This window comes from Stegastes partitus, unplaced genomic scaffold (assembly GCF_000690725.1).
Source record: "Stegastes partitus isolate 25-593 unplaced genomic scaffold, Stegastes_partitus-1.0.2 Scaffold1550, whole genome shotgun sequence".
Classification (NCBI taxonomy): Eukaryota; Metazoa; Chordata; class Actinopteri; family Pomacentridae; genus Stegastes; species Stegastes partitus.
In genome coordinates, this window is record NW_007579281.1 from 105,791 (window position 1) to 128,522 (window position 22,732).

At 42.4% G+C, this 22,732-nt stretch overlaps 1 protein-coding gene across 1 annotated transcript in view; it reads left to right on the top strand.

The window, feature by feature from the left end:
• rims1b (regulating synaptic membrane exocytosis 1b) overlaps nt 1-22,732 on the top strand; it is a 94,849-nt gene that overhangs the window by 60,669 nt on the left and 11,448 nt on the right. Inside the window, 15 exon segments of the mRNA XM_008300500.1 lie at nt 4,831-4,871; nt 4,957-5,067; nt 5,303-5,402; nt 7,049-7,172; nt 7,279-7,335; nt 7,890-7,936; nt 8,656-8,771; nt 8,856-8,986; nt 9,080-9,251; nt 9,987-10,143; nt 10,316-10,372; nt 11,863-12,016; nt 12,908-13,018; nt 14,514-14,576; nt 18,925-19,014. Coding sequence (XP_008298722.1) covers nt 4,831-4,871; nt 4,957-5,067; nt 5,303-5,402; nt 7,049-7,172; nt 7,279-7,335; nt 7,890-7,936; nt 8,656-8,771; nt 8,856-8,986; nt 9,080-9,251; nt 9,987-10,143; nt 10,316-10,372; nt 11,863-12,016; nt 12,908-13,018; nt 14,514-14,576; nt 18,925-19,014 — 1,531 coding nt within the window.

A 22,732-nucleotide genomic window follows, 5' to 3' on the forward strand; every position in this document is an offset into this window, starting at 1 on the left:
CACCAGGTTTTAGATTAAAATTGTGATATTTCGTCAAAATCACTTTTTTCTACGTGGCTCTTTTTTTTTCTTGTTTTTTTTTTTTCAAATCGCTAAAATTCAGCCATTTGAAGCAGCTAGATTCTGTAAAAAGCAAAAGTTTGCATTCCTTGCTGCGCCTGTGAATCCATGAGTGACTCAGCAGCGACCACGTGGCAACAGTTCTGGGATGTTTCAGGTGAACTGCAGGTCGTGTTTAAAAAGAACAGGAAAGAGAAAATTAATTAAAAATGTAAACGGTAAAATCTATAGTTGTTGTTTTTCAGCCGTCGTAACACCTGTGGGCACCTGGAAAAATGTTGGACATGTTTTGGTTCCATGTTTTTTCAATTTTTGTGTAAGAATAAAATATTTTTTTAAGGATTTATTTCAAATATAACTGCATCATGCTTGATTTAAGCCACTTCTAAGTTCTCTCTCCTTCTTCTTCACGGTTGTTCTGTTTCCATAGAGGTGCAGGACTTTATATTGCAGAGAAAAATTAACCCACAGTGAGTAAAAATTGGATTAAAAACATGTTTCGTTTGGGTTCAGGGGGTTCAACTAACGTCACTGGATTCCTTAAAAATCAGACCAAGAAATGCAGAAAAGCTAAAAACACATGTTAAGGAGAAACCTGAGGGTTTCATTTTAAACAAACCTCAACTTGTGCTTTAAAAGAAAACCTTAACTTAAGGTGTCCCGTGCTTTGATGTAGCCTCCGTTGGAGCAGCGGCCCAGATTCAGTCGTACAGTAATCTGCCCTGCAAAAACCCAAAAAGGCCGACTCAGCACTTCAAACTGACGAGTCAGCAGTTTTCCTCCCGAGCATCCTCTGTGGACTTTCAGATTTCAGATTAGCAGCACTGGAGTCGTGTCTACTCTCACTTTTTTTTCTTATTATCACCATCACATGTGATGTTGTGGAGTATTTTGTCATTTTCCTCTGAATATAACAGCACTGCGCATGTTTTGTAGCTTCACCCATGAATTTTAATCTTTATTTTTTTCCCATTCTGCCACCGTTTGCTGGAAACTTGAGCTGAATCCTGCGTTTTCCCGCTTAACTTTTCACACTGGTTGCACCGGTGCAGCTAGCTATTTGGTTTTGCCAGCTGACATTTATAATTTCTTTACACATTATGAAAAATGAGTCATGCAGTTTAGAATCAGAGCGTAAACCAGCTTGTTCTTCTGGTGAATGGTACAGTTTACTGATGGTCCCTGAACACCTCACACGTGGCTGTGCACAGAGAAGCCTCTAGTCTCAGTTACTGCAGCAGCGTAGCTCAGACGGCCACGAGACAAAAAATAAAGTAAAGATAAAATGAAACCGAGTGATTTTAACTACAGATGATTTTGGAATCTGTAGCTGCTTTGAAATAGCTTCAAGTGACTTTCTTGGCTTGGCTTCACCATTTTTGATGTTTGTTTGGGATCATTGTGTTGTCAGAACACCCATCCAAGATCAACCTTCTGACTGATGATTTTAGGTTTTCTTGAAAACGTGGAGGTAATTCTCCTTATTCAATATTCAGTCTACTTGGTGTAAAGCACCAGACCTCCACTGTCAGCAGAAGAGCCCCTGAGCATGATGCTGCCACCTCCATGCTTGACTGTAGGTTTGGTGTTCTTAAGGTCACCGTCTTTCCTCTAAACATGTTGCTTAGAAATGGCTTCGAGTGACTTTCTTGGCTTGGCTTCACCATTTTTGATGCTCGTTTGGTGTCATTGTGTTGTCAGAACACCCATCCAAGACCCAACCTTCTCACTGTTGAATTTCTTGAAAATGTGGAGGTAATTCTCCTTCTTCTTTATTATTCAATTTACTTCATGTGAATTATTGTAAAGCACCAGACCTCCAGTGTCAACAAAACAGCCCCAGAGTATAATAATGCCACCTCCATGCCTGACTGTAGGTTTGGTGTTTTTGGGGGTCACCTTCTCTCCTGTGAACATACTGCTTAGAAATGGCTCCAGATGATTTCCTGACAGGTGAATTGATGGCCTCCCCAGACTTTCCCACTGTAGTGTTTGTGACTGAGTCTAGTGAGCGGATCAGATGGGACCTATTTATGTTGGTTTAGAGAAGTCACCAGCTGTAGTCGATCGTAATCGTGCGTGAGAAGTTAAGAGGTCATTCCACTAAAAAAAATCATGAATACAACTTTCTACATCACCAAATCAAGGTGGGTTTATATTTCTAACCCAGCAGATTTTGTCATATTTCCAAAAGACCTGTCGTAAATCTAAAGAACCAAAATGCATGACGTGTGTGTTTCATTGATTCCATTGTAAAAAAATAAAGAGTCAGTCACACTTGACAGATTCTTGGTCCCACCGACTTTAAATCTGGGGCTCTTCACATGCTTGTAAAATCCCCGTCTGATGTCATCTCGCTGTGGTTTGACCCCTGTGATGAAACAGTGAACCTCTCGGGCTCCTCCGGTCTGATACTGGGCCAGTTCGCCTCTTGACTCGATCCCGCCATCTGTCAGCGTTAATGAATGCCGGGATGCTCCGACAGCCACCGGTGTCTCCGTCCCTGCAGCCGAACTCCGGCCACGAGTGTCGGAGAGGCTGGCTCGGAGTGAATTAGTCTGACTGTGAATGAAGTTTACAGCTTTAACGCCTTTTGTCAAGACTTTTATATCTTTTACGCCTCGTTTTCTTCGGCGCCGTTTCCAAAATATCACTTTTTGCATTCCGAGCTGTGTACAATATCAGAAGGGAATTTAATTAATGAGTTGCTTTTTGAGAACAGGATTATTTTTTGCAATTGCATTATGATGTGCAACTTCAGCATCTCAGAGCGTGGCTGCTCTCTAATCTTTTCTGTTGCTAATTGTTGTATCTGGGATTCATGTCATTTACACCGATGGTTCAAATAGGAGTTCCCATGAATCAACAGCGGTAGAGGGAGCAGCTTGTATCCTAGCAGGTCGTGAAACAAACCCCCTGTGGGCAGGTGAGTCACTGGTTCAGTGTCAGGGTTTGTGTAAATACGCAACACGAGGCAATAAGCTCTTTGGTGAAGGACAGAGCAGCGTGCCCTGAGCGGGACACACTGGTAATTATGGCTTTGTAAAGGTGGAAATCCAAGTTTATGTTTATGGATGTATGCAGTCGCTTCAGGAAGTCCTCAACCTCCCTCACTTTACTGTGCTGTTTTAATTTCAAGAACCGGAAATACCAAAGTCAAAACATGTTTAGAAGTACTACAGATTTATTAAAAACCCAAACCTGAAATCTCTCATTTAGAAAAGCATCCCGTAGAGACTTTGTGTCTTCTGCAGCAGCTCCTGGTCGTCTTGTTTGATTCTCTGCAGGCTGAATTTGGACACTTCAGCTCGTTCCTTCTGCAGATCTTCTTCCATCAGATCGGAAGTGAAACGTCTGAATTTTCATCTTAAGGTGGTTCTGTTGGGTTTAGGTGTCTCGACCTCAGCTGATCAACTTGTCGACGGTCAGATTTTTGTTCTAAAGCCACACCGACTGTGTTGTTATTGTGTATTTGATTGCTTTCATCCTCCCCTCAGTCCCTGCTCTTGCTGCTGAGAAGCATGATGCTGCCGCCACCGTGCTTCGCTAAAGTGATGCTGTTCAACAGACACAAGTCACGTTTCCACTGGACTTTTTAAGGAAGTAAACGTTTCCTTCAGATCGTTTGTTGTCAGTATTTCCACCACAGCCTAACAACCTGCAGAGATGAAGCAAATTAGGACGCTGATATACAAAATGGCGGCTGTTTTCACAGGTCGTCTTTGTACGTTGCTATGCACAGTCCAGTCCAGAAGGTGGGACTCTACAGTAATCAGAAGAGATTCAAGTTGTTATTGGTTGTGATTTACAGCTTTGTACATCAGGTTATTGAGTCAGTGCTGGAAAAGAGATGAACAGCACTAGCAAATTGGATTTAAAATGCATAAAACACATCAGCAAACAAGCTATCGTGGAGAAAAACCATGAGATGAACGGCTAAAATGGGATGTTGTGCTCACCCAACCAGTCAGAAATGTTCAGTGATTTAAGCCCCATCTCCAAAAATCATGAACTTTCAAAAAATAAAGGCGTTTAGGGGGACATATTTTCCCCATAGCTTAATTTAGACTCTTGTCCACGCAGTGAGAACACAGCCATAGAGCTCTGAGTTTTACTATTGTCTCATGAGACGAGCAGATGTTTTACTTCGTCCTCTCAGACTCGTTTAAATGCAGTTTTACAAACTCCAAACAGGCCGTCATGTGTCATTCACTCAGAGTTGCTTCATCCAGCTGCTCGGTCATAAAGGCCCGACGGATGGGGAGCTGATGAGATGCTCGTCCTTTAACAAGGTTCTTTATCTCCGCAGAGGATTTATGAGGCTTTGCTTAGGGGGACCGACGGCTTCTTCTTCGAGTCCCGGTGGTTCTAAACTTTGTCAACTTCACAGTTTTTTAGGCGACTGTGCTCCTGGAAACACATTTAAAGCTTGAGGAAAGAAAAGAAAGTTCCTTCAGCTTCAGTTCTTGTCCTGACATGATGCAGTTTGGGTTGTGGGATCTTAAGTTCAGGTAATTCCGTTTGCCATAGATGGACAGTCTTGAGGATAATTTAAGCAAACAGGATGCACCTGACCACAATGTAGAGTCATGGCAAAGAAAAAACTTTGAGTGTAATTAAACCTACAATAAAATTTACAAAAAATGAAGGAGTCTTAGGTTAAATGTCTTGTAAGGTGACCAAACAGTCTTCTGTGCATTGAAAATCCGCATTTATTGCACATGATTTGAACTAAATGACTGATTTTGCTTCCTTTCTTCCTCCCTACAGGTGACTGGGACTGTCATCCTCTAGATCCTGCAGTGTGGCATGTAAGTGTCAGTCGCAGTGTTTATGTGTTTCTGACCGTAAAGGATCATGTTTACGTATAATCAGACACGTCCTCTGTCCCCGCAGCATCCCGTTACGTGGCAGCCATCCAAAGAAGGCGACCACCTGATCGGACGCATCACGCTGAGCAAGAGGTCGGCGATGCCCCGCGAGGCCGGATCCCTCCTGGGCCTGAAGGTAAACAGGAAATCACTTACGTTATCTCCACCTGCGTCAGATCCATCGTTTTCTTTTTTCTTCCTCGAACCAGAAATGCGTTGCAATTCCTGGAAAAGCTGCGGTGAGTATTAAACAACAACAAAAAAAGAACGTACAATAGCGCCCGTTGAGCAAATTGCCGCATCCTGGAGAGAGCCGAGAATCGCTGCCAACGTGCTGCTCGGTTCTTATTCTGTCTCGCCTTCATCTGCAGGTGGTGGGAGGGAAGATGACGGAGACGGGGAGACTCGGGGCCTTCATCACCAAAGTGAAAAAAGGCAGCCTGGCAGATGTTGTGGGACACCTACGCGCAGGTGTGAATCCCTACTACATGTTGTTTTTATTGTTTTTTGTGTTGCAGGGGCTTCGGTAGGTTTGTATACTCTGTCGATAAAACTGTCAGGAAGTGAATGTAAAATTAACGTCTGTATAGAAATAAGTACATTAACAAGAAAGAAAAGTTTTCAGTTTTCTGTTGCAGGAGTTTGCCTGCAGACTGGTGCTTTTACTGGCATGCAACGCATGTGTGGGCTGGAACTGGAAACGGTTTTTGATATCAAACGATTAATCAGCTGGCTCATGAAGAGTTCACACCACACTGGAGTTTCCCACTTGTTTTACATTTAAAAGTGCCAAAATGTTGGTAAAATAAAGCAAATATGTCAGTATTTGAAAGTAACATGCTGAAATTTAAAACATGCAACAGAATATAGCGCTATACTGACACCAACTCCGCAGTAAACAAACTTTTATAGTGTTTTCAGCAAACAGTTTGTATGTAGATAATGTTTGTTTTACGTTTTTATTATTTAAGATAGCGGCAATCTGCAGGGATGAATGAGAAGCAGAAGCACAACAAGAAGACTGAAGTCGAAGATGCAGAAGTCAAAGAAAGAAGCCTAAGAAGTACTCAAAAAGAAACAAGTAGAAACACTTAAAAACAAAAAAAAAAAAAAATAAAAAAACATCAAAAGAAACAAAAGGTAAAAAAAGGTAAAGCATGGAAAAGCGAAGATGAACAAAGTAACACAGTGTAAAATAGAGTAAAGGAGAGAAAAAAGTATAGTGAAAAACACTAAAAAAAAAAAACCACAAGCGGGCGACCAACAGGGAGCCAAAAAAAAAAAAGCCAAAAAAAAAAAAACACAATGACCAGAAGTCAATGACCACCACAGGAAACATTACCCCAATAAACATATGGCCAAACAGGCAAAGGTCAAATCTCCACGAATAAAGCCTCCTCTAAAACACAAAAATGATGAACTAAAAAAGAAGAAAACAAACGAGAACAAAAGACGAGAAAACACCGATCCAATAACAAGAGAACATAAGCAAGCGAAACAAAAGAAAAACAAGCAAACCACTAACCAAGAACCAACAATACAAATAATACGAATAAAAATAAAGCAATCCAGGTAAAAGGATTTAAAAAACATGAATTTAAAAATCACCAACACCCCCTCTGTAAAACAAACAAAGTTTAGGAACATGAGAGCTAAATGCTAAATGTTCCTGATCGTAACAAACGTACGTAAGCAGGTGAAATTTAACTACAAGAAATAAGCACATGGACAAGCAATAAGATGCAAACGATCATGTTATGTAAACTACGATGGTTTCATATAAAGCAAATAGAAAAACAATAAAAGAACCAACTCATGAATGTAAAAGAGATAAAAGTGCAAAAGCTAGTGACTTAGCGCTACTGGCTAAATAATGTTATAAAGGCCAGATGACTTAGCATCATGCCTTGACTTTGTGAAACATTTTTTAACAAAACTAACGAGACAGAAGCGCATCACTGAAGTTTAGAAGCAACTCTTATTCCACAAATGTGTTTAAACTCAGCATAGAAGAAGACACAATCTAAAGAGTTTCTCATTTCAGTTGGACTGAAAGCAGAGAAATGTTCATGTTTAGAGTTAAATATAAAGCATCATGTCCGTCGTCTTGTTTCCAGGTGACGAGGTGTTGCAGTGGAACGGGAAGTCGTTGCCGGGAGCAACCAAGAAAGAAGTGTACAACATCATTCTTGAATCCAAGGCCGAGCCTCTGGTGGAGATTGTCGTCTCCAGACCCATCGGGTAAGACTGACGCTCTCAGTAGGTCAGAGTTATCATTAAACGACGTAGCTTTGGCTTTGACTCTCTGACGGACTCTGTTGATATGTTTCCCTCCTTTATCTAAAAGCTCGATCCACCGAATTATGTCCAAAAACTTCTTGAGAAAAGTGTATAGAGCGTATCAGTAAGTAGAGCTGGTTCAATGGGTGGAGCCCCTTTCCCGTGCATCTTCCCCTGACATCCTTCAGATCCGAGAGACAAATCCCCTTTTTTCCAGATGTTTTTTTTTTCTCCTCTACTACCCGCCATGTTAGTATGTCGACATGTTTTTGACTGACTGCTTGTTCTTCTTCCAGGGTTTTTCCTGCATAGAGGAATGTTTGAATAGGCTTAGGAAAAGTCACAAGATGATCAAAACTGAAAATAGAAATCACTTTACAAGGCGTCTTAATTGGGGTTTTATTCACTCAAACACAACAGACATCGAATGCTCAGAAACACCAGGAAGAAGCACAGATTTCTGTCAGATAACAAACTCTTCACGGTGCAGTCGTCCACCACGTCATGTTCAGTCGCCCCCTAAAAGCAGGAAAAACCCTGACTTCTACCTGTCTGTTGCTCATTCATCCTTTAAAGATGAATGTCCAGTTAATGAAATGTGCTAATCCTGTGTGAAATGGGAAACCATAACAACGTGTCCTGTTCATCTGAACGTACTCAATGACTCTCTTTTCACAGAGACATCCCAAGAATCCCAGAGTCCCCTCATCCTCCTCTAGAATCCAGTAAGTGTTTACATGTGGATCTTTACTGGCTGTGTGTGTTGTAGTTTGTAGTTTTTAAGTTTAATTTAACCAGTGGGTTAAAGACATGAAGCAGGTGTTATATCTGCACACGATAGATATTTTACTGCTTGTGTTTTTAATTCGTTCCACGCTTCTTCCCTATCTGCGCACTGCCTGCAGTTCAACCGAAAACTTCCTGATTTGTTGCCATGTGACTGTTGAGTCAGTAACGGCTTCACGGTTGTGCTGAAAAACGCTGAATTTTCCATTTCTTTTGCAAAATGTGGTGCCAGCAAAGAGTTTCTTTTTGGCAAAGTTTTAATTGAGACATGTAGAGTACACTGATTATGATTGAATATGATCATTTTCAGGTTCGATTTGGCTTTAGTTTCCCCACAGAGTAGCCCAAGCCCCGATTCTTTCTGTTTGCAGCATCATTTGCTCTGATAAATGGTGGTTTATTGTTGCCACATTGCGTGGGAATTCACAGTTATGAGTTATTTTAGACTGTGCATGCGAATTCATGGTTTCGTTTTGTGTTTTTATTGAGATTTTCATGAAAAAAATCTGTAAAATAGAAGAAAAAATTCCGGAAAATGACAGATTTGACCAACCTCTATTGCTTATTTAGTCAGCCTCTGCGTAAAAATACCCAACAAACTGTGGTTTAATGTCAGATATAGGTCCTGAACTGTTTCTCTTACTCTTTCGTCCTTCAGCAGGCTCCAGCTCCTTTGAGTCTCAGAAGATGGACCGTCCCTCCATATCGGTGATGTCCCCGACCAGCCCCGGGACCCTCAGAGACCTTCCTCTGGTCCTGCCCGGGCAGCTCTCTGTAAGTGATAAACACAGAGTGGATAAATTCAAACCAATCAGAGAGAACGTGGTTTGAAAAGAGGCTAACGTGTCTCTGTTCCAGGTGAAGCTCTGGTACGACAAAGTGGGTCACCAGCTGATCGTCAACGTCCTTCAAGCCATAGACCTGCCGACCCGACCGGACGGCCGACCGAGGAACCCCTACGTCAAGATGTACTTCCTGCCCGATCGGAGGTGAACTCGCCGTCTTCATCTGCGGTTGTCGTTTTAAGGCGTCGCTGCCGCGTTCCTCCCTGCATTCTAACCCTCTACCGTCTTCGTTTCCAGCGACAAGAGCAAACGACGGACTAAAACGGTGAAGAAGAGCGCCGAGCCCAAGTGGAACCAGACCTTCCTTTACTCCCACGTCCACCGGCGGGACTTCAGAGAGCGAATGCTGGAGATCACGGTGTGGGATCAGCCCCGAGTCCAGGAGGAGGAGAGCGAGTTCCTGGGAGAGGTGGGCGACACACCGCTGCTTTTAGAACCATTTCACAGGCTGGACTGCAAACTGAGTGACAGGAAAACACTGTTTACTGTAACGTTAATATAATATCACATCTACGTACAGTCGCTGCAGAAGGTATTTAGACTTCTTTACCTTTTGCAGTCATTATTGCAATTGTAAATTTGATTATGGCATTTTCCTTCACTCAACACGTTAAGTGACAAATGTTACACCCTATATAGTGCACTCAAAATATCCCACAATGCACTGTGATGAATAGTGTACAACCGATGGTCACTAATATGGAAAGTCGTGCATTTCGCTAAAGGAAACGTGAACAAGACGAAAGAGAAAACTTGTTGAAATGTGAGTGATTTACCGTTCATGTGTTGTTAAATTTGATTTTACCTGTTTCTTAGCTACACAATAAACTGTGAATCTGATGCGGCACAAGTCATGGCTAGCGAGCAACGACATTATTAGCTTGAGTCGTGTCCGAAGTGTTACTTTGCCGAGGTGCTCCCGACGTAGTTCACTACGTAGTGGTCCCTAGATCGGGACGAGATGAGTTCAGACACAGCCAGCATGTCTTTCTAACCTGGTTTCTTGGTCCAGGTGGTTAAAGTCTCTGTCTAACTGGGTTACTGTCATTATAAAAGCTCAACAACTGCATTAGAAGCTCGGTGGGGTTGATTCCAGCTGTTCGGTTTCCCTCCTGCCCGCTGATCTGCCACCGTCTCCTCTCAGATCCTGATCGAGCTGGAGACGGCCCTGCTGGACGACATCCCTCACTGGTACAAGCTGCAGACCCACGACGTGTCCTCCATCCCGCTGCCTCAGCCATCGCCCTACCTGCCCCGACGACACGGCGGCCACGGAGACAGCCCCAGCAAGAAGCTGCAGAGTACGTTGACCCCGTCCGCCCCGCTGGACCTCCGAGTGTCTCCTCTAACCATCCTGTGCTCAGCTCTCTCTCTTTTCTTCTTTGTGTCTCTCAGCGTTGAATCTAACAAACAGAACCTCTCGGCCTTAACCCTGTGCTGTGTGTGTGTGTGTTTGTGTGTGTGCGTGTGCAGGGTCCCATCGCATCATTGATACAGAGTTTGATGATGGTTTGGTAGTAGTGACTAAAGGTGGGTGGGGGCCACGGTTACTGAGCATCTCCTCGTAGTCGTAGCAGCCTGTAGGCGCCCAGCACTGGGAGAGAGATCTTCTCCATCCACCTCAAAACCTCCTCTTGGCTTTAAAGATATTCAATCTGCTGCATATCAGATCAGCATAACCTCTCACCATGCTACTACTGCTGGACTGCAGGTTGTTTTTAAACCGTGCAGCTGCAGTTTCTCCTCCTCTGCTGGGCCGTAGAAACACCGACACACCGAGTGCATGTTAGACTGTAGAGCTGCAGTAGTTCACTGTCATCCCACTCCTCCTGCATGCGTCCCTTCACCCAACATGTGCAGCTAAAGATGACTTTGTGTTATTTTGGACGGTAGAGTCACTGCTTTGCTGTTTGCCTGTTTCTGCTGCGGCTTCAGTACCTGCTCCGGTTTAAATATTTATACAGCTTTTTATGGTTTGTTTTGGCCTTTTCAGACGCCAGATGGGTTTGTGACACAGAAAGTGTGCACGCTCAGGAAATAATTTGATTAAGGCTGCAACCAACAATTATTTCCATTTTCAAATTACTTTTTTGATTAACTCTGTAGCAGGTTTTTTTTTTTAGTTTTTCCTTCACTGTGGGCTCATTTTTCACCTCTATGGGGAACTCAATAACATCTTCTGTGCCTAATAATAAAGTAAAATGCCATAAATCACCAAAAAAATGCAGAAAAAATTGAATTTCTTTGATTATTTATTTTAGAAAGTACACGTACAACATTCGTATTGACAGCTGTTACCAACACTGGAAAAAAAATATGACTCTACATACAAAAGATGTTTTACATTTTTGTATTAGTTTCCACACTCGTCTCCTCTCTGCTCTGTGCAGTTCAGCTGAAAAGTCCCAGAATTTTCTTTATGTGGATGTTGGTCGCAGCTAAGTCAGTAATAACTTCATGGATCCACTACGGAGCTGAGAATTTTTTGTCTTTTACAGAATCTTGTTCCTGCAAAAGGTCTATTTTTGTCAAATTTTCAAATGTGACACATAGAATACATTTGATGGAATGTGACAGATTTGGTTAATTTTCCTGGAAAGTCACACATGATTAGTTCAAGGACTTGATTACAGATTCGTTTTTTTCTGTTTTTAGAGACTCTGGTGTAAAATTGGTGATTTTTTTATGTTCAGATGGAGCTAAAACATCCTATTAATTGTTTACAGCATCTTGTGGTAGATTTAAATCTTACTGTCTGATTCCCATCTGGTGCGTCTGTGGGGTTAAAACAAGCACTTGACTGATCTCAGGTCTGCCACTGCAGAAACAGTCCCATGAGCAGCTGAACTTGTCTGCTAGCTGCTCATCTGCCTGTAAAACATCCAGATGTGATGTTTTACATTCTTGTCAGAGAATGTCGTCTGTAGCGAGCAGCTCAACGAGGACGCCCGACTAACGCCCGGATGTGTGTTTCCCGTGTGTGTGTGTGTGTGTGTGTGTGTGTGCGGCTACCTGTGCAGGTGCAGAGCGTAACTCCAGGGAGCGCGAGCGCGGCAGCACGCTAGCGGTTCCGGAGCAGCAGCGGCCCGTCCAGCACCGGTCGCGCTCGGTGTCTCCTCACCGCGAGGACTCCTGCAGGGCTCGGTCCCGGCCCGCTCACGTGCCCATGCAAAGGTCGGCGTCGCCCTCCAGCAGACACAACATATGAGAATCAAACAGGGGGAGCGGCGTGACACCGTTAGAATGACAGAAATCATTAAAAGTAAAATTTATTTGTTTATTTAATTTACAATAATTGAAAAAAATCTGGATTCAGCATTTTACAGTATTTCTCCACGTGTCCCCACTGGTTACCACTAGAGGAGAAACAAATGTTGGCTCCACACACTGTGGATATTTTCCTACTTACTTTTTTAATTTGCCTTCTTTATCCTGTAAACACTTCCTGCAGTTCACAAAAAAGCTCCTGAATGTTGGTCACCTGCCTGTCGCTCGCAGCTTTGTGGTTGTGCCAACGAGTGCAGAATATTTTGCTTTTTACAGAATGTGGTTCGAATAAACGTTTTTCTTTTTTTAACAAGATGTGATAAACTATGACGGTTTTAAGCTCAGATTTGGTTTATTTTTCCTGATGGAACCACATGTTGCAGACGAGTAATTCAAAGTTTGAACAGCCAACGATTCATTGTGTGTTACAGTTATTGGAACCAGTCCAATCAGTGGTGTCATCCTGATGAATTGTGGGAATCAGAGGTTTAACTGAATCAAGCATTTAGTCAATAAAAAGCCCATTTTTACAGAATCAGTTTTGTATTTGTCAAAAATATAGACTGAAGGGATCTTAAAGCTTAGATTTGGTTGCATTTTCCAGCCACCTCTGGTAACTGGTGTCATTTTGGTGATGTAGTGGACTGGAAGGAGAAAGTTGCATAAAATCAGAATAAGAACATCACTGGAGTAAATTAAAACTACATAAAGCACAGAATCTTGCATGTTTCTCATCCTGTTGATGCTGCTTCTTCCTGTACTCTACATACACTCACTGGACATTTCTGATTTGATCAGGAGCTTGGATGAGATCCACCAGAACCGCCACCACTCCCCGTCCCACTACCACGAGCCTCACCTGGAGCGCCAGCGCTCCGGAGACTCGGACTACGAGTACTCCGAGGACAGGTAACCTGCTGCGGGGACCTCCGGGGGTCTTTGTAGGTTCATGCTGTCACAGAGCCCATGTTCTGGTTTATTGGGGTTTTCTGTTAATTAGCTGCTCTTTGTGCTTTTGAGAAGTCTGTAAACTTCCAAAGTCCACACAAAGAGAAAACTCTGCTTGTGACCTGAAACACCTCATTTGGAGTCGAGACCTTGTGAGCCATAAAAAGTTTCTGTTTTCAAGAAGCCTTCAATAAGGTCTTGTTCTTCACTAGATTTGATCAATATTTTAATCAGTTAGTGCAAAAAGTTGTAATGTATGATTGTTTTTAATGAACTTCAGTAACATAGTTGGGATTCACATGAATCTAACAATCATCCCAAAACATAGGGAGGCCTGATATGCATCAGAAAATTAGTTTTAAAGTCCAGTTTATAACTTATATAATTTATAGCTGATGTAAAAAGGTGGCTCACGCACATTTAAAGAGATTTCTACCTCAAACAAACGAGGACAGAGCTATAAATCACATCCCTGTGTGAAAATCAGGAAAATTAACGTTTGAAAGAAACAGAGAATTCTTGAGAGTCTTCAGAGTAAATTGTCTCCGGATTCCTGAATTCGGGGTTTTCCTTTAAACAAATGGAGACATTTTCACTGCAAACTGAGTCAGAAAATGCAAAAATTGGTGCATAAAAATGAAGAGTGTGAAGCTCATTCTGAAATTAAACCAGCGTTGCCTGTGACGAGCATTTTAGAAATAATCATATAAACAGGAAGCAAGATGCACGTCACACAAAGACTCAAGCATGTGCAGGTGCAAATGAGGATTCACGACAGATATTACAAACCAGGGAAGGACGTGCAGTGACTCATAAAACCCAACTAGGACGCTTACATTTATGTTTTTTCCATCAACTTGGCAGTTTTTTAAAATCTTGGTGGATTTGTATCGATCTAAAACTACATTTACATGTTCACAAAGGGACAGAATGCATTGAAAAGCCTCTGTCTGGTGTTAATTTAATCTAAATTTACCAAAATGCAAGAAATGAAGTGTTTCACGCTCCACTGCTCCTGTTTGAGGACCTCCAGACCTTCTGTTTAATGTGACATATGAGGAAAATAAATGTGTTTTAGAACAATAAATCATGTAAACATCTTCTAATAGAACCCAAAAATGCAACCCTAAACCTTTAAATGTGCAGAATGTGGGCTCTTTAAAGACAAGATGGACACTTGCAGGAACTCTGGTCTCCGTCATACATGAACAAAATGCTGATATTTACTCGTATTTGTACCAGTTTGGGTTTCTCAGTGTGTGTAATGTAACCTAATGACTACTAATACTACTAACAGTGTGAATTCTCTGCTGTTGAATGCAGACTTTTACAAAAGCTCAGATTTATGATTTCCTGGTTTTCTGTTCACTCATAAATCCACTTTGCCTGTCTGAGTTGCCATCCTCTTCTGTTGTGTTGTTTTTCATCCGTTCACCCATCGTCATGGCAATGACAGTGAGGTCCTGGAGATGCACAGGTCTATCCGGGGCGGGAGTGCCGAGTGCCTGCACACAAACAGGTAAAAAAAAAAATACAAAAAATGCAAAAAAAACTGAACAAAGACGACCAGCACCGAGCTTCACTTTGACAGTCGTCATCATTCCCATCCTCACTATGCTTTAACAACCCATCTTAACATGTGTGAAGTTGATATTTTCAGTGTTGCATGAACACACAAAGTCATAAGTAGCGTAGACTCACATCCGACCGGCAGCAGCCTCATGAGCGCACACCGCAGATCGCTGTACGAGGGGGATTAGAGACGTGCTCGCTGCCTGACCTCAGACAAGCTTTTTGATTAATTTCTTTTATTTATTTTTTCCTGCATCGGTTTGTGTTCTCTCTCAGCAGTTGTGTTGTTGTTTTTTTTTTCCTTGTCTTCCTGTTGCATGACGTCCACGCCGCGTACAACCAGGGGCGTAGCTAGATACAACAACACGCTGCCCCCCAAAATGCCCCTGTTAGTTAACGGTATCCATAAAGACATTTACAGGTAAGCGTGAAAGGGCAGCCCCCCCCCGCGTCCTCCTCTGTGCCTGTCCGGCTTCCCCGCCCGTGGACTCGGTGGGGCATTTAGTTGCTGCAGGGCAACAAATGGCCACAAACCGCTGTGCTGCTTGTGCTTGCTTTGGCTTGTGGTGGTGCCGCTTCAACTCCATGATGTGTTTTCCCCTTTGTATTACGCAAACCTTTAGCCGCTAATCAGTTCTTTAGAAGAGTCTAGTCTCGAGTGCCGATCACAAACTGTGTGATTAGATTAAACAGATAAACAATGCGGTAAACATAAAGCTGTGAATTAGAAGTCTGGTGTGTAATGTGCGTCTTCAAAAGCAACCAAAACATTTATTTTTGAAGCAAACTTCCATTTTATAATCGCTGCCTTCAGGCCATTAAGCACCACACACGTCTCTGTCATGGTGCCCGTTGCTAGCTAATTTCCCACAATGCTCTCTGCTCGCCAACCTGAACTGCCTGTAGTCTGACAGACGCCTCCTCAGAGGGCTGCACTACGGAGCGAGATCAGTGGGTTAGCAGGTGTGTTGAGCTTAAAGTCAGAGTTTTCAGTATCGCAAAGGTGGCTCTCTTTTTACCTGGCTGGATCTCCATGGTAACTGATGCCGTGGCGCTGACCTGGTCCAGGTTCTGTCAAGTCCGTTTACACTGCAGCTGAGAAAATGGATTATTCTGCTGGTAATTATTGTAGAGAATATTCAATCAGTAACATTAATTTTGCTCTGATTGGACCAAAGTGATATCCTGCATTATGGGACAGTGTGACCTAAATGTACGTCAACACAAGATCAGGTTTAAATGTATGAAGTTTAAAGTTTAACTTTAACGTCCAGCTATGTGGAAATAAGCAGCTGAATCGATAAAATATTCTATATGAACACGTTTAACAGTTTTCTACCAGCATTACTGTCTTCACCATTTGCAGTAGCAGCGGTTTTTACGTGACATTTTTATAAAATATATATTCCTCAGCGTGTTGACTGAAGCAGATGCACACGACTGTTTCATTTAGCGCAGAAGAAAAGTCACATGACACGTTAAACGCCCCTTTTTTATGTGAACGCACACAGAGTCTGAAGCAGAAAGTCTGAGTTGACAAAGAAAAGTTGGTAACCACCTTTGTGATACCCGTAATCTCTGGCGGGGCTTTCGGTTTTGTCAGTTCAGCTTACGCAAACAAAACCTGGCTCTGTCAAACTTGCTTCGTAGTACACCCCTCTGGTCGCTGTAATAGTAAACAGTACAAGGCTCCACCTGGTGGAACAACCAGGTACTACAGCTGATCTACGATTTATTTTCTGACATGCATGAAGAAAACACAGGTTTTGTTTTGTGGAGGAGGATGTTTCTTCATGCATTTCATAAATTCAGTGCGCTTAAAGTATGTGTTATCTAGAAAAATGGACGTAAAATCTAATTAGGACTCGGAACGGAGGCAAAAACTACTTGATCGTAGTTTAGAGTAATAAATGTAGTCATGTTTTTTTTTGCTGATTTAAATACAGTAGAGTGTAATTTTATGATCAACCATTTAAAAAAAAAACTACTCTGTGAAAATATATGTTTTTGATGCGCTTTTTTAAAATAGATGGTATATGAATAGATAATTAGATTTGCTAGCTGCTATCTGTAATTTAACAAAACAGGGAAAATCTGTAAAATACCAGTGCAGACATTTTTCCAGCTCCCTCGCCATGTGCCGCATTAGATCTGTAGATTGTGTTACATAATCTGCATTACATGTAATCCCCCCTACATCTATATATTTATATATATGTGGTGTGTGTGTGAGGGGGTCAATCCACACGAGGAACCATCTTTATGCTCTTACATAAGTTCATCTCGTGTTCATTTGCTGTGCTGGTGTTTCTGCTGATCTAAAGGCCGCCCGAGCTCAGGGTTCCACCTGAGATGCAACATAAAGAAACCACATTTATGTTGTTACGTAAACGTTCTTCTTTATCCGTCCTGCTCAGCTTCACGTTGTTGTTGTTGTTTTTAATACCACCCCTCTTTATTTATTATGTTGCTGCTTTTTTTTTTGTTGCATGTGTCATTTTTTGTTTTCCCCTTCTGCCTCCCTGTGCACGCGGTGGGCGGGGCTTCTGGCGTCCAGCTCCACCCTCCCTGCATGTCTAAAGAGCAAAGCGCCCCACAGGCAGGAGGGCGGCGGCGGCGGTGGCGGTGGCACTTTGCCTCGTAGCATCCTGACGCACCGAGTGCTCAGGTTCACCGACGAGGTCACGGTTAGGTAAGGAAGCTCCCCTGTCGCCACCCAGAACCTTCCCCATCCGCCGGGCTTGCAGAGCAGAGGCCGGCCGAGGCAGAGCTTTAAAGCCAAACCCCTGAGCCGTCCGTGGCCGTCCGTGCGAGGCTGAAAACACGATGTCACGCGGTGGCACCGATCCACCATCTGTTGTCACAAAAGCAGCACGACGTGACGCAAAGACGGACGCAGCGGAAGAGGAAAACCACTTTGAGAGATGAGATAAAGTGCAGTGATGTTTAATACACGACGACGACACGATCATAAATAATCTGAACTAACAGCAGCTTTAAAACTGTCCACATAATGTTCGAGCTAAACAAAAACAGTTTGCATTCTGAGTTCTGACAACTTCTAATCCAATTATGACAAACTATATTGCAGCAATGTTCGCAAAGAAGTTGAGAGTGCAGAATAAAAAGGCAACAATCAATGAGAAAGTAAAAAAAACAAACAGATTCCAGTTCAAACCTGCAGGTAGAGCTGCTGCTGCAAAATGTTTGAGCAGCACAAAAACTGAAAGCGAGTTCGGTGTCAGCATGCAGGACTTCTAGCATCAACCCAGAGTAAGTTTAATAATGAGGTTAGGACCAGTTTTGTAACTTGAATTATCAGTTTTGGTAAAAAAAAATCACATTTTCTTAGCAGCATGGCCTCGAGAAATTGTAAAAAATTGAGGCCGTACAGTGTTTAACAAGTTTATTAGCCCACCTGACTAATTTGTTGAGCTCCATCCAGCATCATGAAGGGCTCACGTTTCACTATTTTGAACAGTTATGAGGAATTTCAAACTGAATTCACCTTTTTACACCCAAATCTGAGCCACTGGGCTTCTCTGGAAATGAATCAAAACATCACATTCAACCACTAACACTAGTTTTTCTGTTCAGGAATGCAAGTAAATAACTTTAATTTGACATCTTAATCAAGAAATAGTAATGTGCTTTACTCTTTTTATTAGAAAATTCATGGACAACAATAATAATGTTATTTTAGCTTTAAATATATCATTTGGGTTAAAGAGCTTCTACCTGCTGGTGGGTTGACCGTTACAGAAGCAGGTAATTCAGGGCGTTAACGTGACATCAGGTGGTGCTCCGATACGTTTAACATGTCAGACCAGCGTCGCTTCAACACGCCGGCGGAGCGACGACGCTTCGTCTGAAAGCAGCTCCAACTGTGCCGACCGGCTGCTCTGCTCTCCTCCCTCGAACCGTCCCCTCTCCCACTTAGACCTGGTTCCCATGGCAACCTCCCATCCGAGTGGTCCCGGCGTTTGGCCGTGAGGAGTGACTGGCTGTGATAAATGGAGACGGAGCGTCAGAGCCATTACATGTTACTGCACTGTCTGACGGCCTCCTCCTTTCTCTCTCTGTCTCCCTTCTCCCCTTTCTTGATTTTCGCTCCCCTCCCCCTCCTCCCCCACCACCTTTCGTTGTCTTTCCTTTCGTCCGCCTCCCACCTCGTCATCCTTCTTCTTTTCGCTCTCCGTCGCTCTCTCTCCTCCGTCCTCCTCGTACATCTTGTCTCCATCTCTGTCTCTGCCTTTGTTTTTCCCTCTCTCTGCTGCCATGTTGTGGCGGTGCAGCGACCTGCAGCCGTCGTTGGACAGAGTGAGGAGTGCCAGCACCACATGTCTGAGGCCAGACTCCAACTTTCACTCCCCTGACAGAGACAGGTATCAAGAGAAAATCACTTTAACTGATTTTTTTTTTTCTTTTAATTTCAAAGGCGAATTCAGAAACACTGATCTGAGGCTTTCAGATGAGTTTTTTTTTTTTAATGGCTGGATCGTTCAACATTTCAGGATGCTGCATGTCTTCACTCCAGCTCACGTCATGTGTCCCTTTCATACATTAAACACTTTCCACTCGCTGTTCAGGATTTGGAACATCTTTAATTTCAAAGATGAGGTTCAAGAAACCAGAGTGCAGCTTTCGTGGAGACATTTTTTTGGAAATACGCTTCTTCCTCACTTAAATACAAACACTGATCCTCACGTCTATACGCTAAATAAAAAGTAAGAAAGTACCAGAATCATGGTCAATTTAATTTTTTGACACAGAAAAAGATCCTTTCCCACGACATAATGTCAAATAGTTAAAAATGCAAATCACCAGTGGATCTAAATTGACTCCAAAAGGGGCCGAATAGTTTTTTTTGGTACTTTAAATGACGATAGATGAAGTTTAGATCCCAGGACCTGAGTGCAGCTTCAGTTTTTTTAAAATTATGCTTCTTCCTGAGGCAGTAAACCTGAGCCACAGTGAGTTAAAAATGAGAAACAGATTAATTCTCTTCTCGTGTGCCAATAAAAAGCATTCAGAATTGCAGTTGATTTAATTTTTTGGATGAGAATTTTCCACAAAAAAGACTCTTTCATGTCAAAGTGAAAACAGATTTCCTCTAAATAACTTGTTAAGAATATAAAGCATAAACTAGTTGCACCAAGGAGGTCGTATTTTTTATATTTTTTTCACAATTGGTAGGTTTTTTTTCTTTTGTTTTTTGGCACGTTATTAAATTAGCCGTTTTGATGTCATGATTTTAAGGTTAGATTTATCGTAGCTAAATCTAGAGCGGCACATCACAGGTGAGTAGTTCAAGTGCTGCCAGAAAGTTGAAAATCCAAAGATTCTTCCTGTTTTTACGTGTCCTGGCCCTGATAGATGATATTATTTTGGGCGACTGGGAAAAAAAAGCTTGCAGCTGCATTCCCCAGACGTTTTTATCTCCAAAGAAGGAAGCCTGTTCCCCCAAATGCAAACTAATCCAAGTTTTAGTTTATCAGCCACTGTGTTAGTTTGTTCACTTGCTCTCACTGATCACAGGTCACGTCTCTGCTAATGTTTCATGAAGTTTAAAGACAAAGCCGTCACTGTCCCTTCACTCACTAACAACCTCTCCTGGTGTTCCCTCCCTGGGATGCTCCTCCTCCTCCTCCTCCTCCTCCTGCACCTCCTCCCCTCCAGGTCCTCCAACTCTTTGCCCCGCAAGACTCCCCCAAGCCCCAGGATCTTAGTAGAACATGTGGGCCCCGAAGAAGACAGGTACACCAGGCCTGCCCCCCTCTGCCATCCCCCTCTGCTTACCTGCTTGTGCAGCGCATAAGAAAAAGATTCTCCCCCTTTGGAAGGTTTCTGCTTTTATTGCTTGTCACCATTGAATCGATTTAATTTGCCTTTTTTTGTGTCAACAAGATTTTACAAAAAGTCGAAACAGATTTCTACGAGGTAATGTCAATTAATTAAAAATATCAAATGTAATATAAGTGATCGCACAAGTTTTCACCCCCTTTAAAGTGACTCACATGATTTTAGGTGCAGCCAGTTAATGCTAGAAATCACAAACTGTTCATGCAACAACGACGGCCTGTTCTCAACCAGTCAAAGCTTTATGGGAGAGTCACGAATAGAAAGATGCTGCTGAAGAATTTATATCTCAACTAGAGTTCACCAGAATTTACTCTGAAATCAACTGGATGAAGGTTCAAAATGGAGCGTTTTGACCATCTGACTAGTCGCTGTGTTTGGCAGATATCAGACACTGGGCATCATCACAAACACACCATCCCCCACTGTAAAGCACGAAGGTGGCATCATCATGATGTAAAGCACGGTGGTGGCAGCATCATGATGTAAAGCACGGTGGTGGCAGCATCATGACGTGAAGCACGGTGGTGGCAGCATCATGATGTGAAGCACGGTGGTGGCAGCATCATGACGTGAAGCACGGTGGTGGCAGCATCATGATGTGAAGCACGGTGGTGGCAGCATCATGAGGTGAAGACGATGGTGGCAGCATCATGAGGTGAAGACGATGGTGGCAGCATCATGATGTGAAGACGATGGTGGCAGCATCATGATGTGAAGACGATGGTGGCAGCATCATGATGTGAAGACGATGGTGGTAGCATCATGATGTGAAGCACGGTGGTGGCATCATCATGATGTGAAGACGATGGTGGTAGCATCATGATGTGGGGTTGCTTCTCGGCAAAAGGTGTATCGACTAAAAACTGACCTGTAGGGGGTGAATACTTTTCATTTCATGTTTTTAGTAAAATGACAGTACTTCGTAGAAAGTCCATTTACCTCGATTCAATGTGGAAAAGCCATAAAAGAGGAAAACTTCCAAGCGGGCGTGAGTACTTTTAATCGGCGCTGCACTTTCCTCACTTGTACTGGATCTCAGATCTCCTGATTTGTTCTTCTTCCTCTTTCCTGTACATATTTGCGCTCTAAAGCTGTGTAATCCCTCGTTTATTCTGCTGCACCTGCTTCTCTGCTGACTTCTGAATTTCCCTCCTTCTCTGGCTTGAAAGCACCTCCTCTGCTGTAACGTTTACAGCACATGCAGCTCTCAGATGTATTTCCTTTATAAATGACAAGAATCAAAGTCTCAGCTTAAGCGTTTTACATTGTTTTCATTGTTTGTTCATTGTTTCCATTCTGTGAATCGCCATTTTCCCACATTGTGCTCGTTTTTTTTGTTCCCTTCTCTTTCTGTGGCTGCTGTTAGGCAGTGTAGCAATTCATCAAGTCCAAACTGTCACAGAGGCAGCAAGAAAAGCCTGGAGGGGGACAGGTAAGATCATTCATTCATTCATTCATTCATTCATTCATTCATTCATTCATTCATTTCATCTCTTCTCATTCCTGGATGGATCATATCCAACCATCTGTGCCTTAAATCACATCTGGAGTACTGATTTTTTTTCTTTTTAAGTTGTTGTGCAGTATGTAGCCTAGCATGTAGCCTAGCATGTAGCTTCCTCATAGCACCACGCACATTAGCTATAAACACGCTACAGCTCACAATCCAGTGCTTGTGATGTGATCTTTTAACACTTAATAAATCCTGTTTTGCGTTTTTTTATTTTTCACTGTTTTTGACACCCAGTGCTTGGAATTAAGCTACATTCACGATAAAAAGCTACAGTTAGCTTAGCTTAGCGTAGCCAAATTATAGTAATTAGTGAGCAGTAAGGCTACTAATTAGCATTAATGAGGAATTTCAAACCAAATTCACCTTTTTTATACCCAAATCTAATCAAGCATAACATTCAATCACTAAAACTAACTTTTCTGTTCAGGAAAGCAAATAAATAATTATAATTTGGCATCTTAATCAAGAAATAATAGCGTGCATTACTGTTTTTTTTTAGTTTTATTGTAAAACAGTACATTTGAAAATCCATGGATAACAATGATGATTATATTTTAGCATCAAAAACATCATGTAGGTTAAAGAGCTTCTACATCCTGGTGTATTAACCATTATAGCAACATAAGACATGATTTAGATAATTATCAATGCTGTTAATTTAATGTGGCATAAACCTGACGTTGGCTGGTGGTCTGATACGTTTCTTAAGCTCTGTATGTGACAAGATT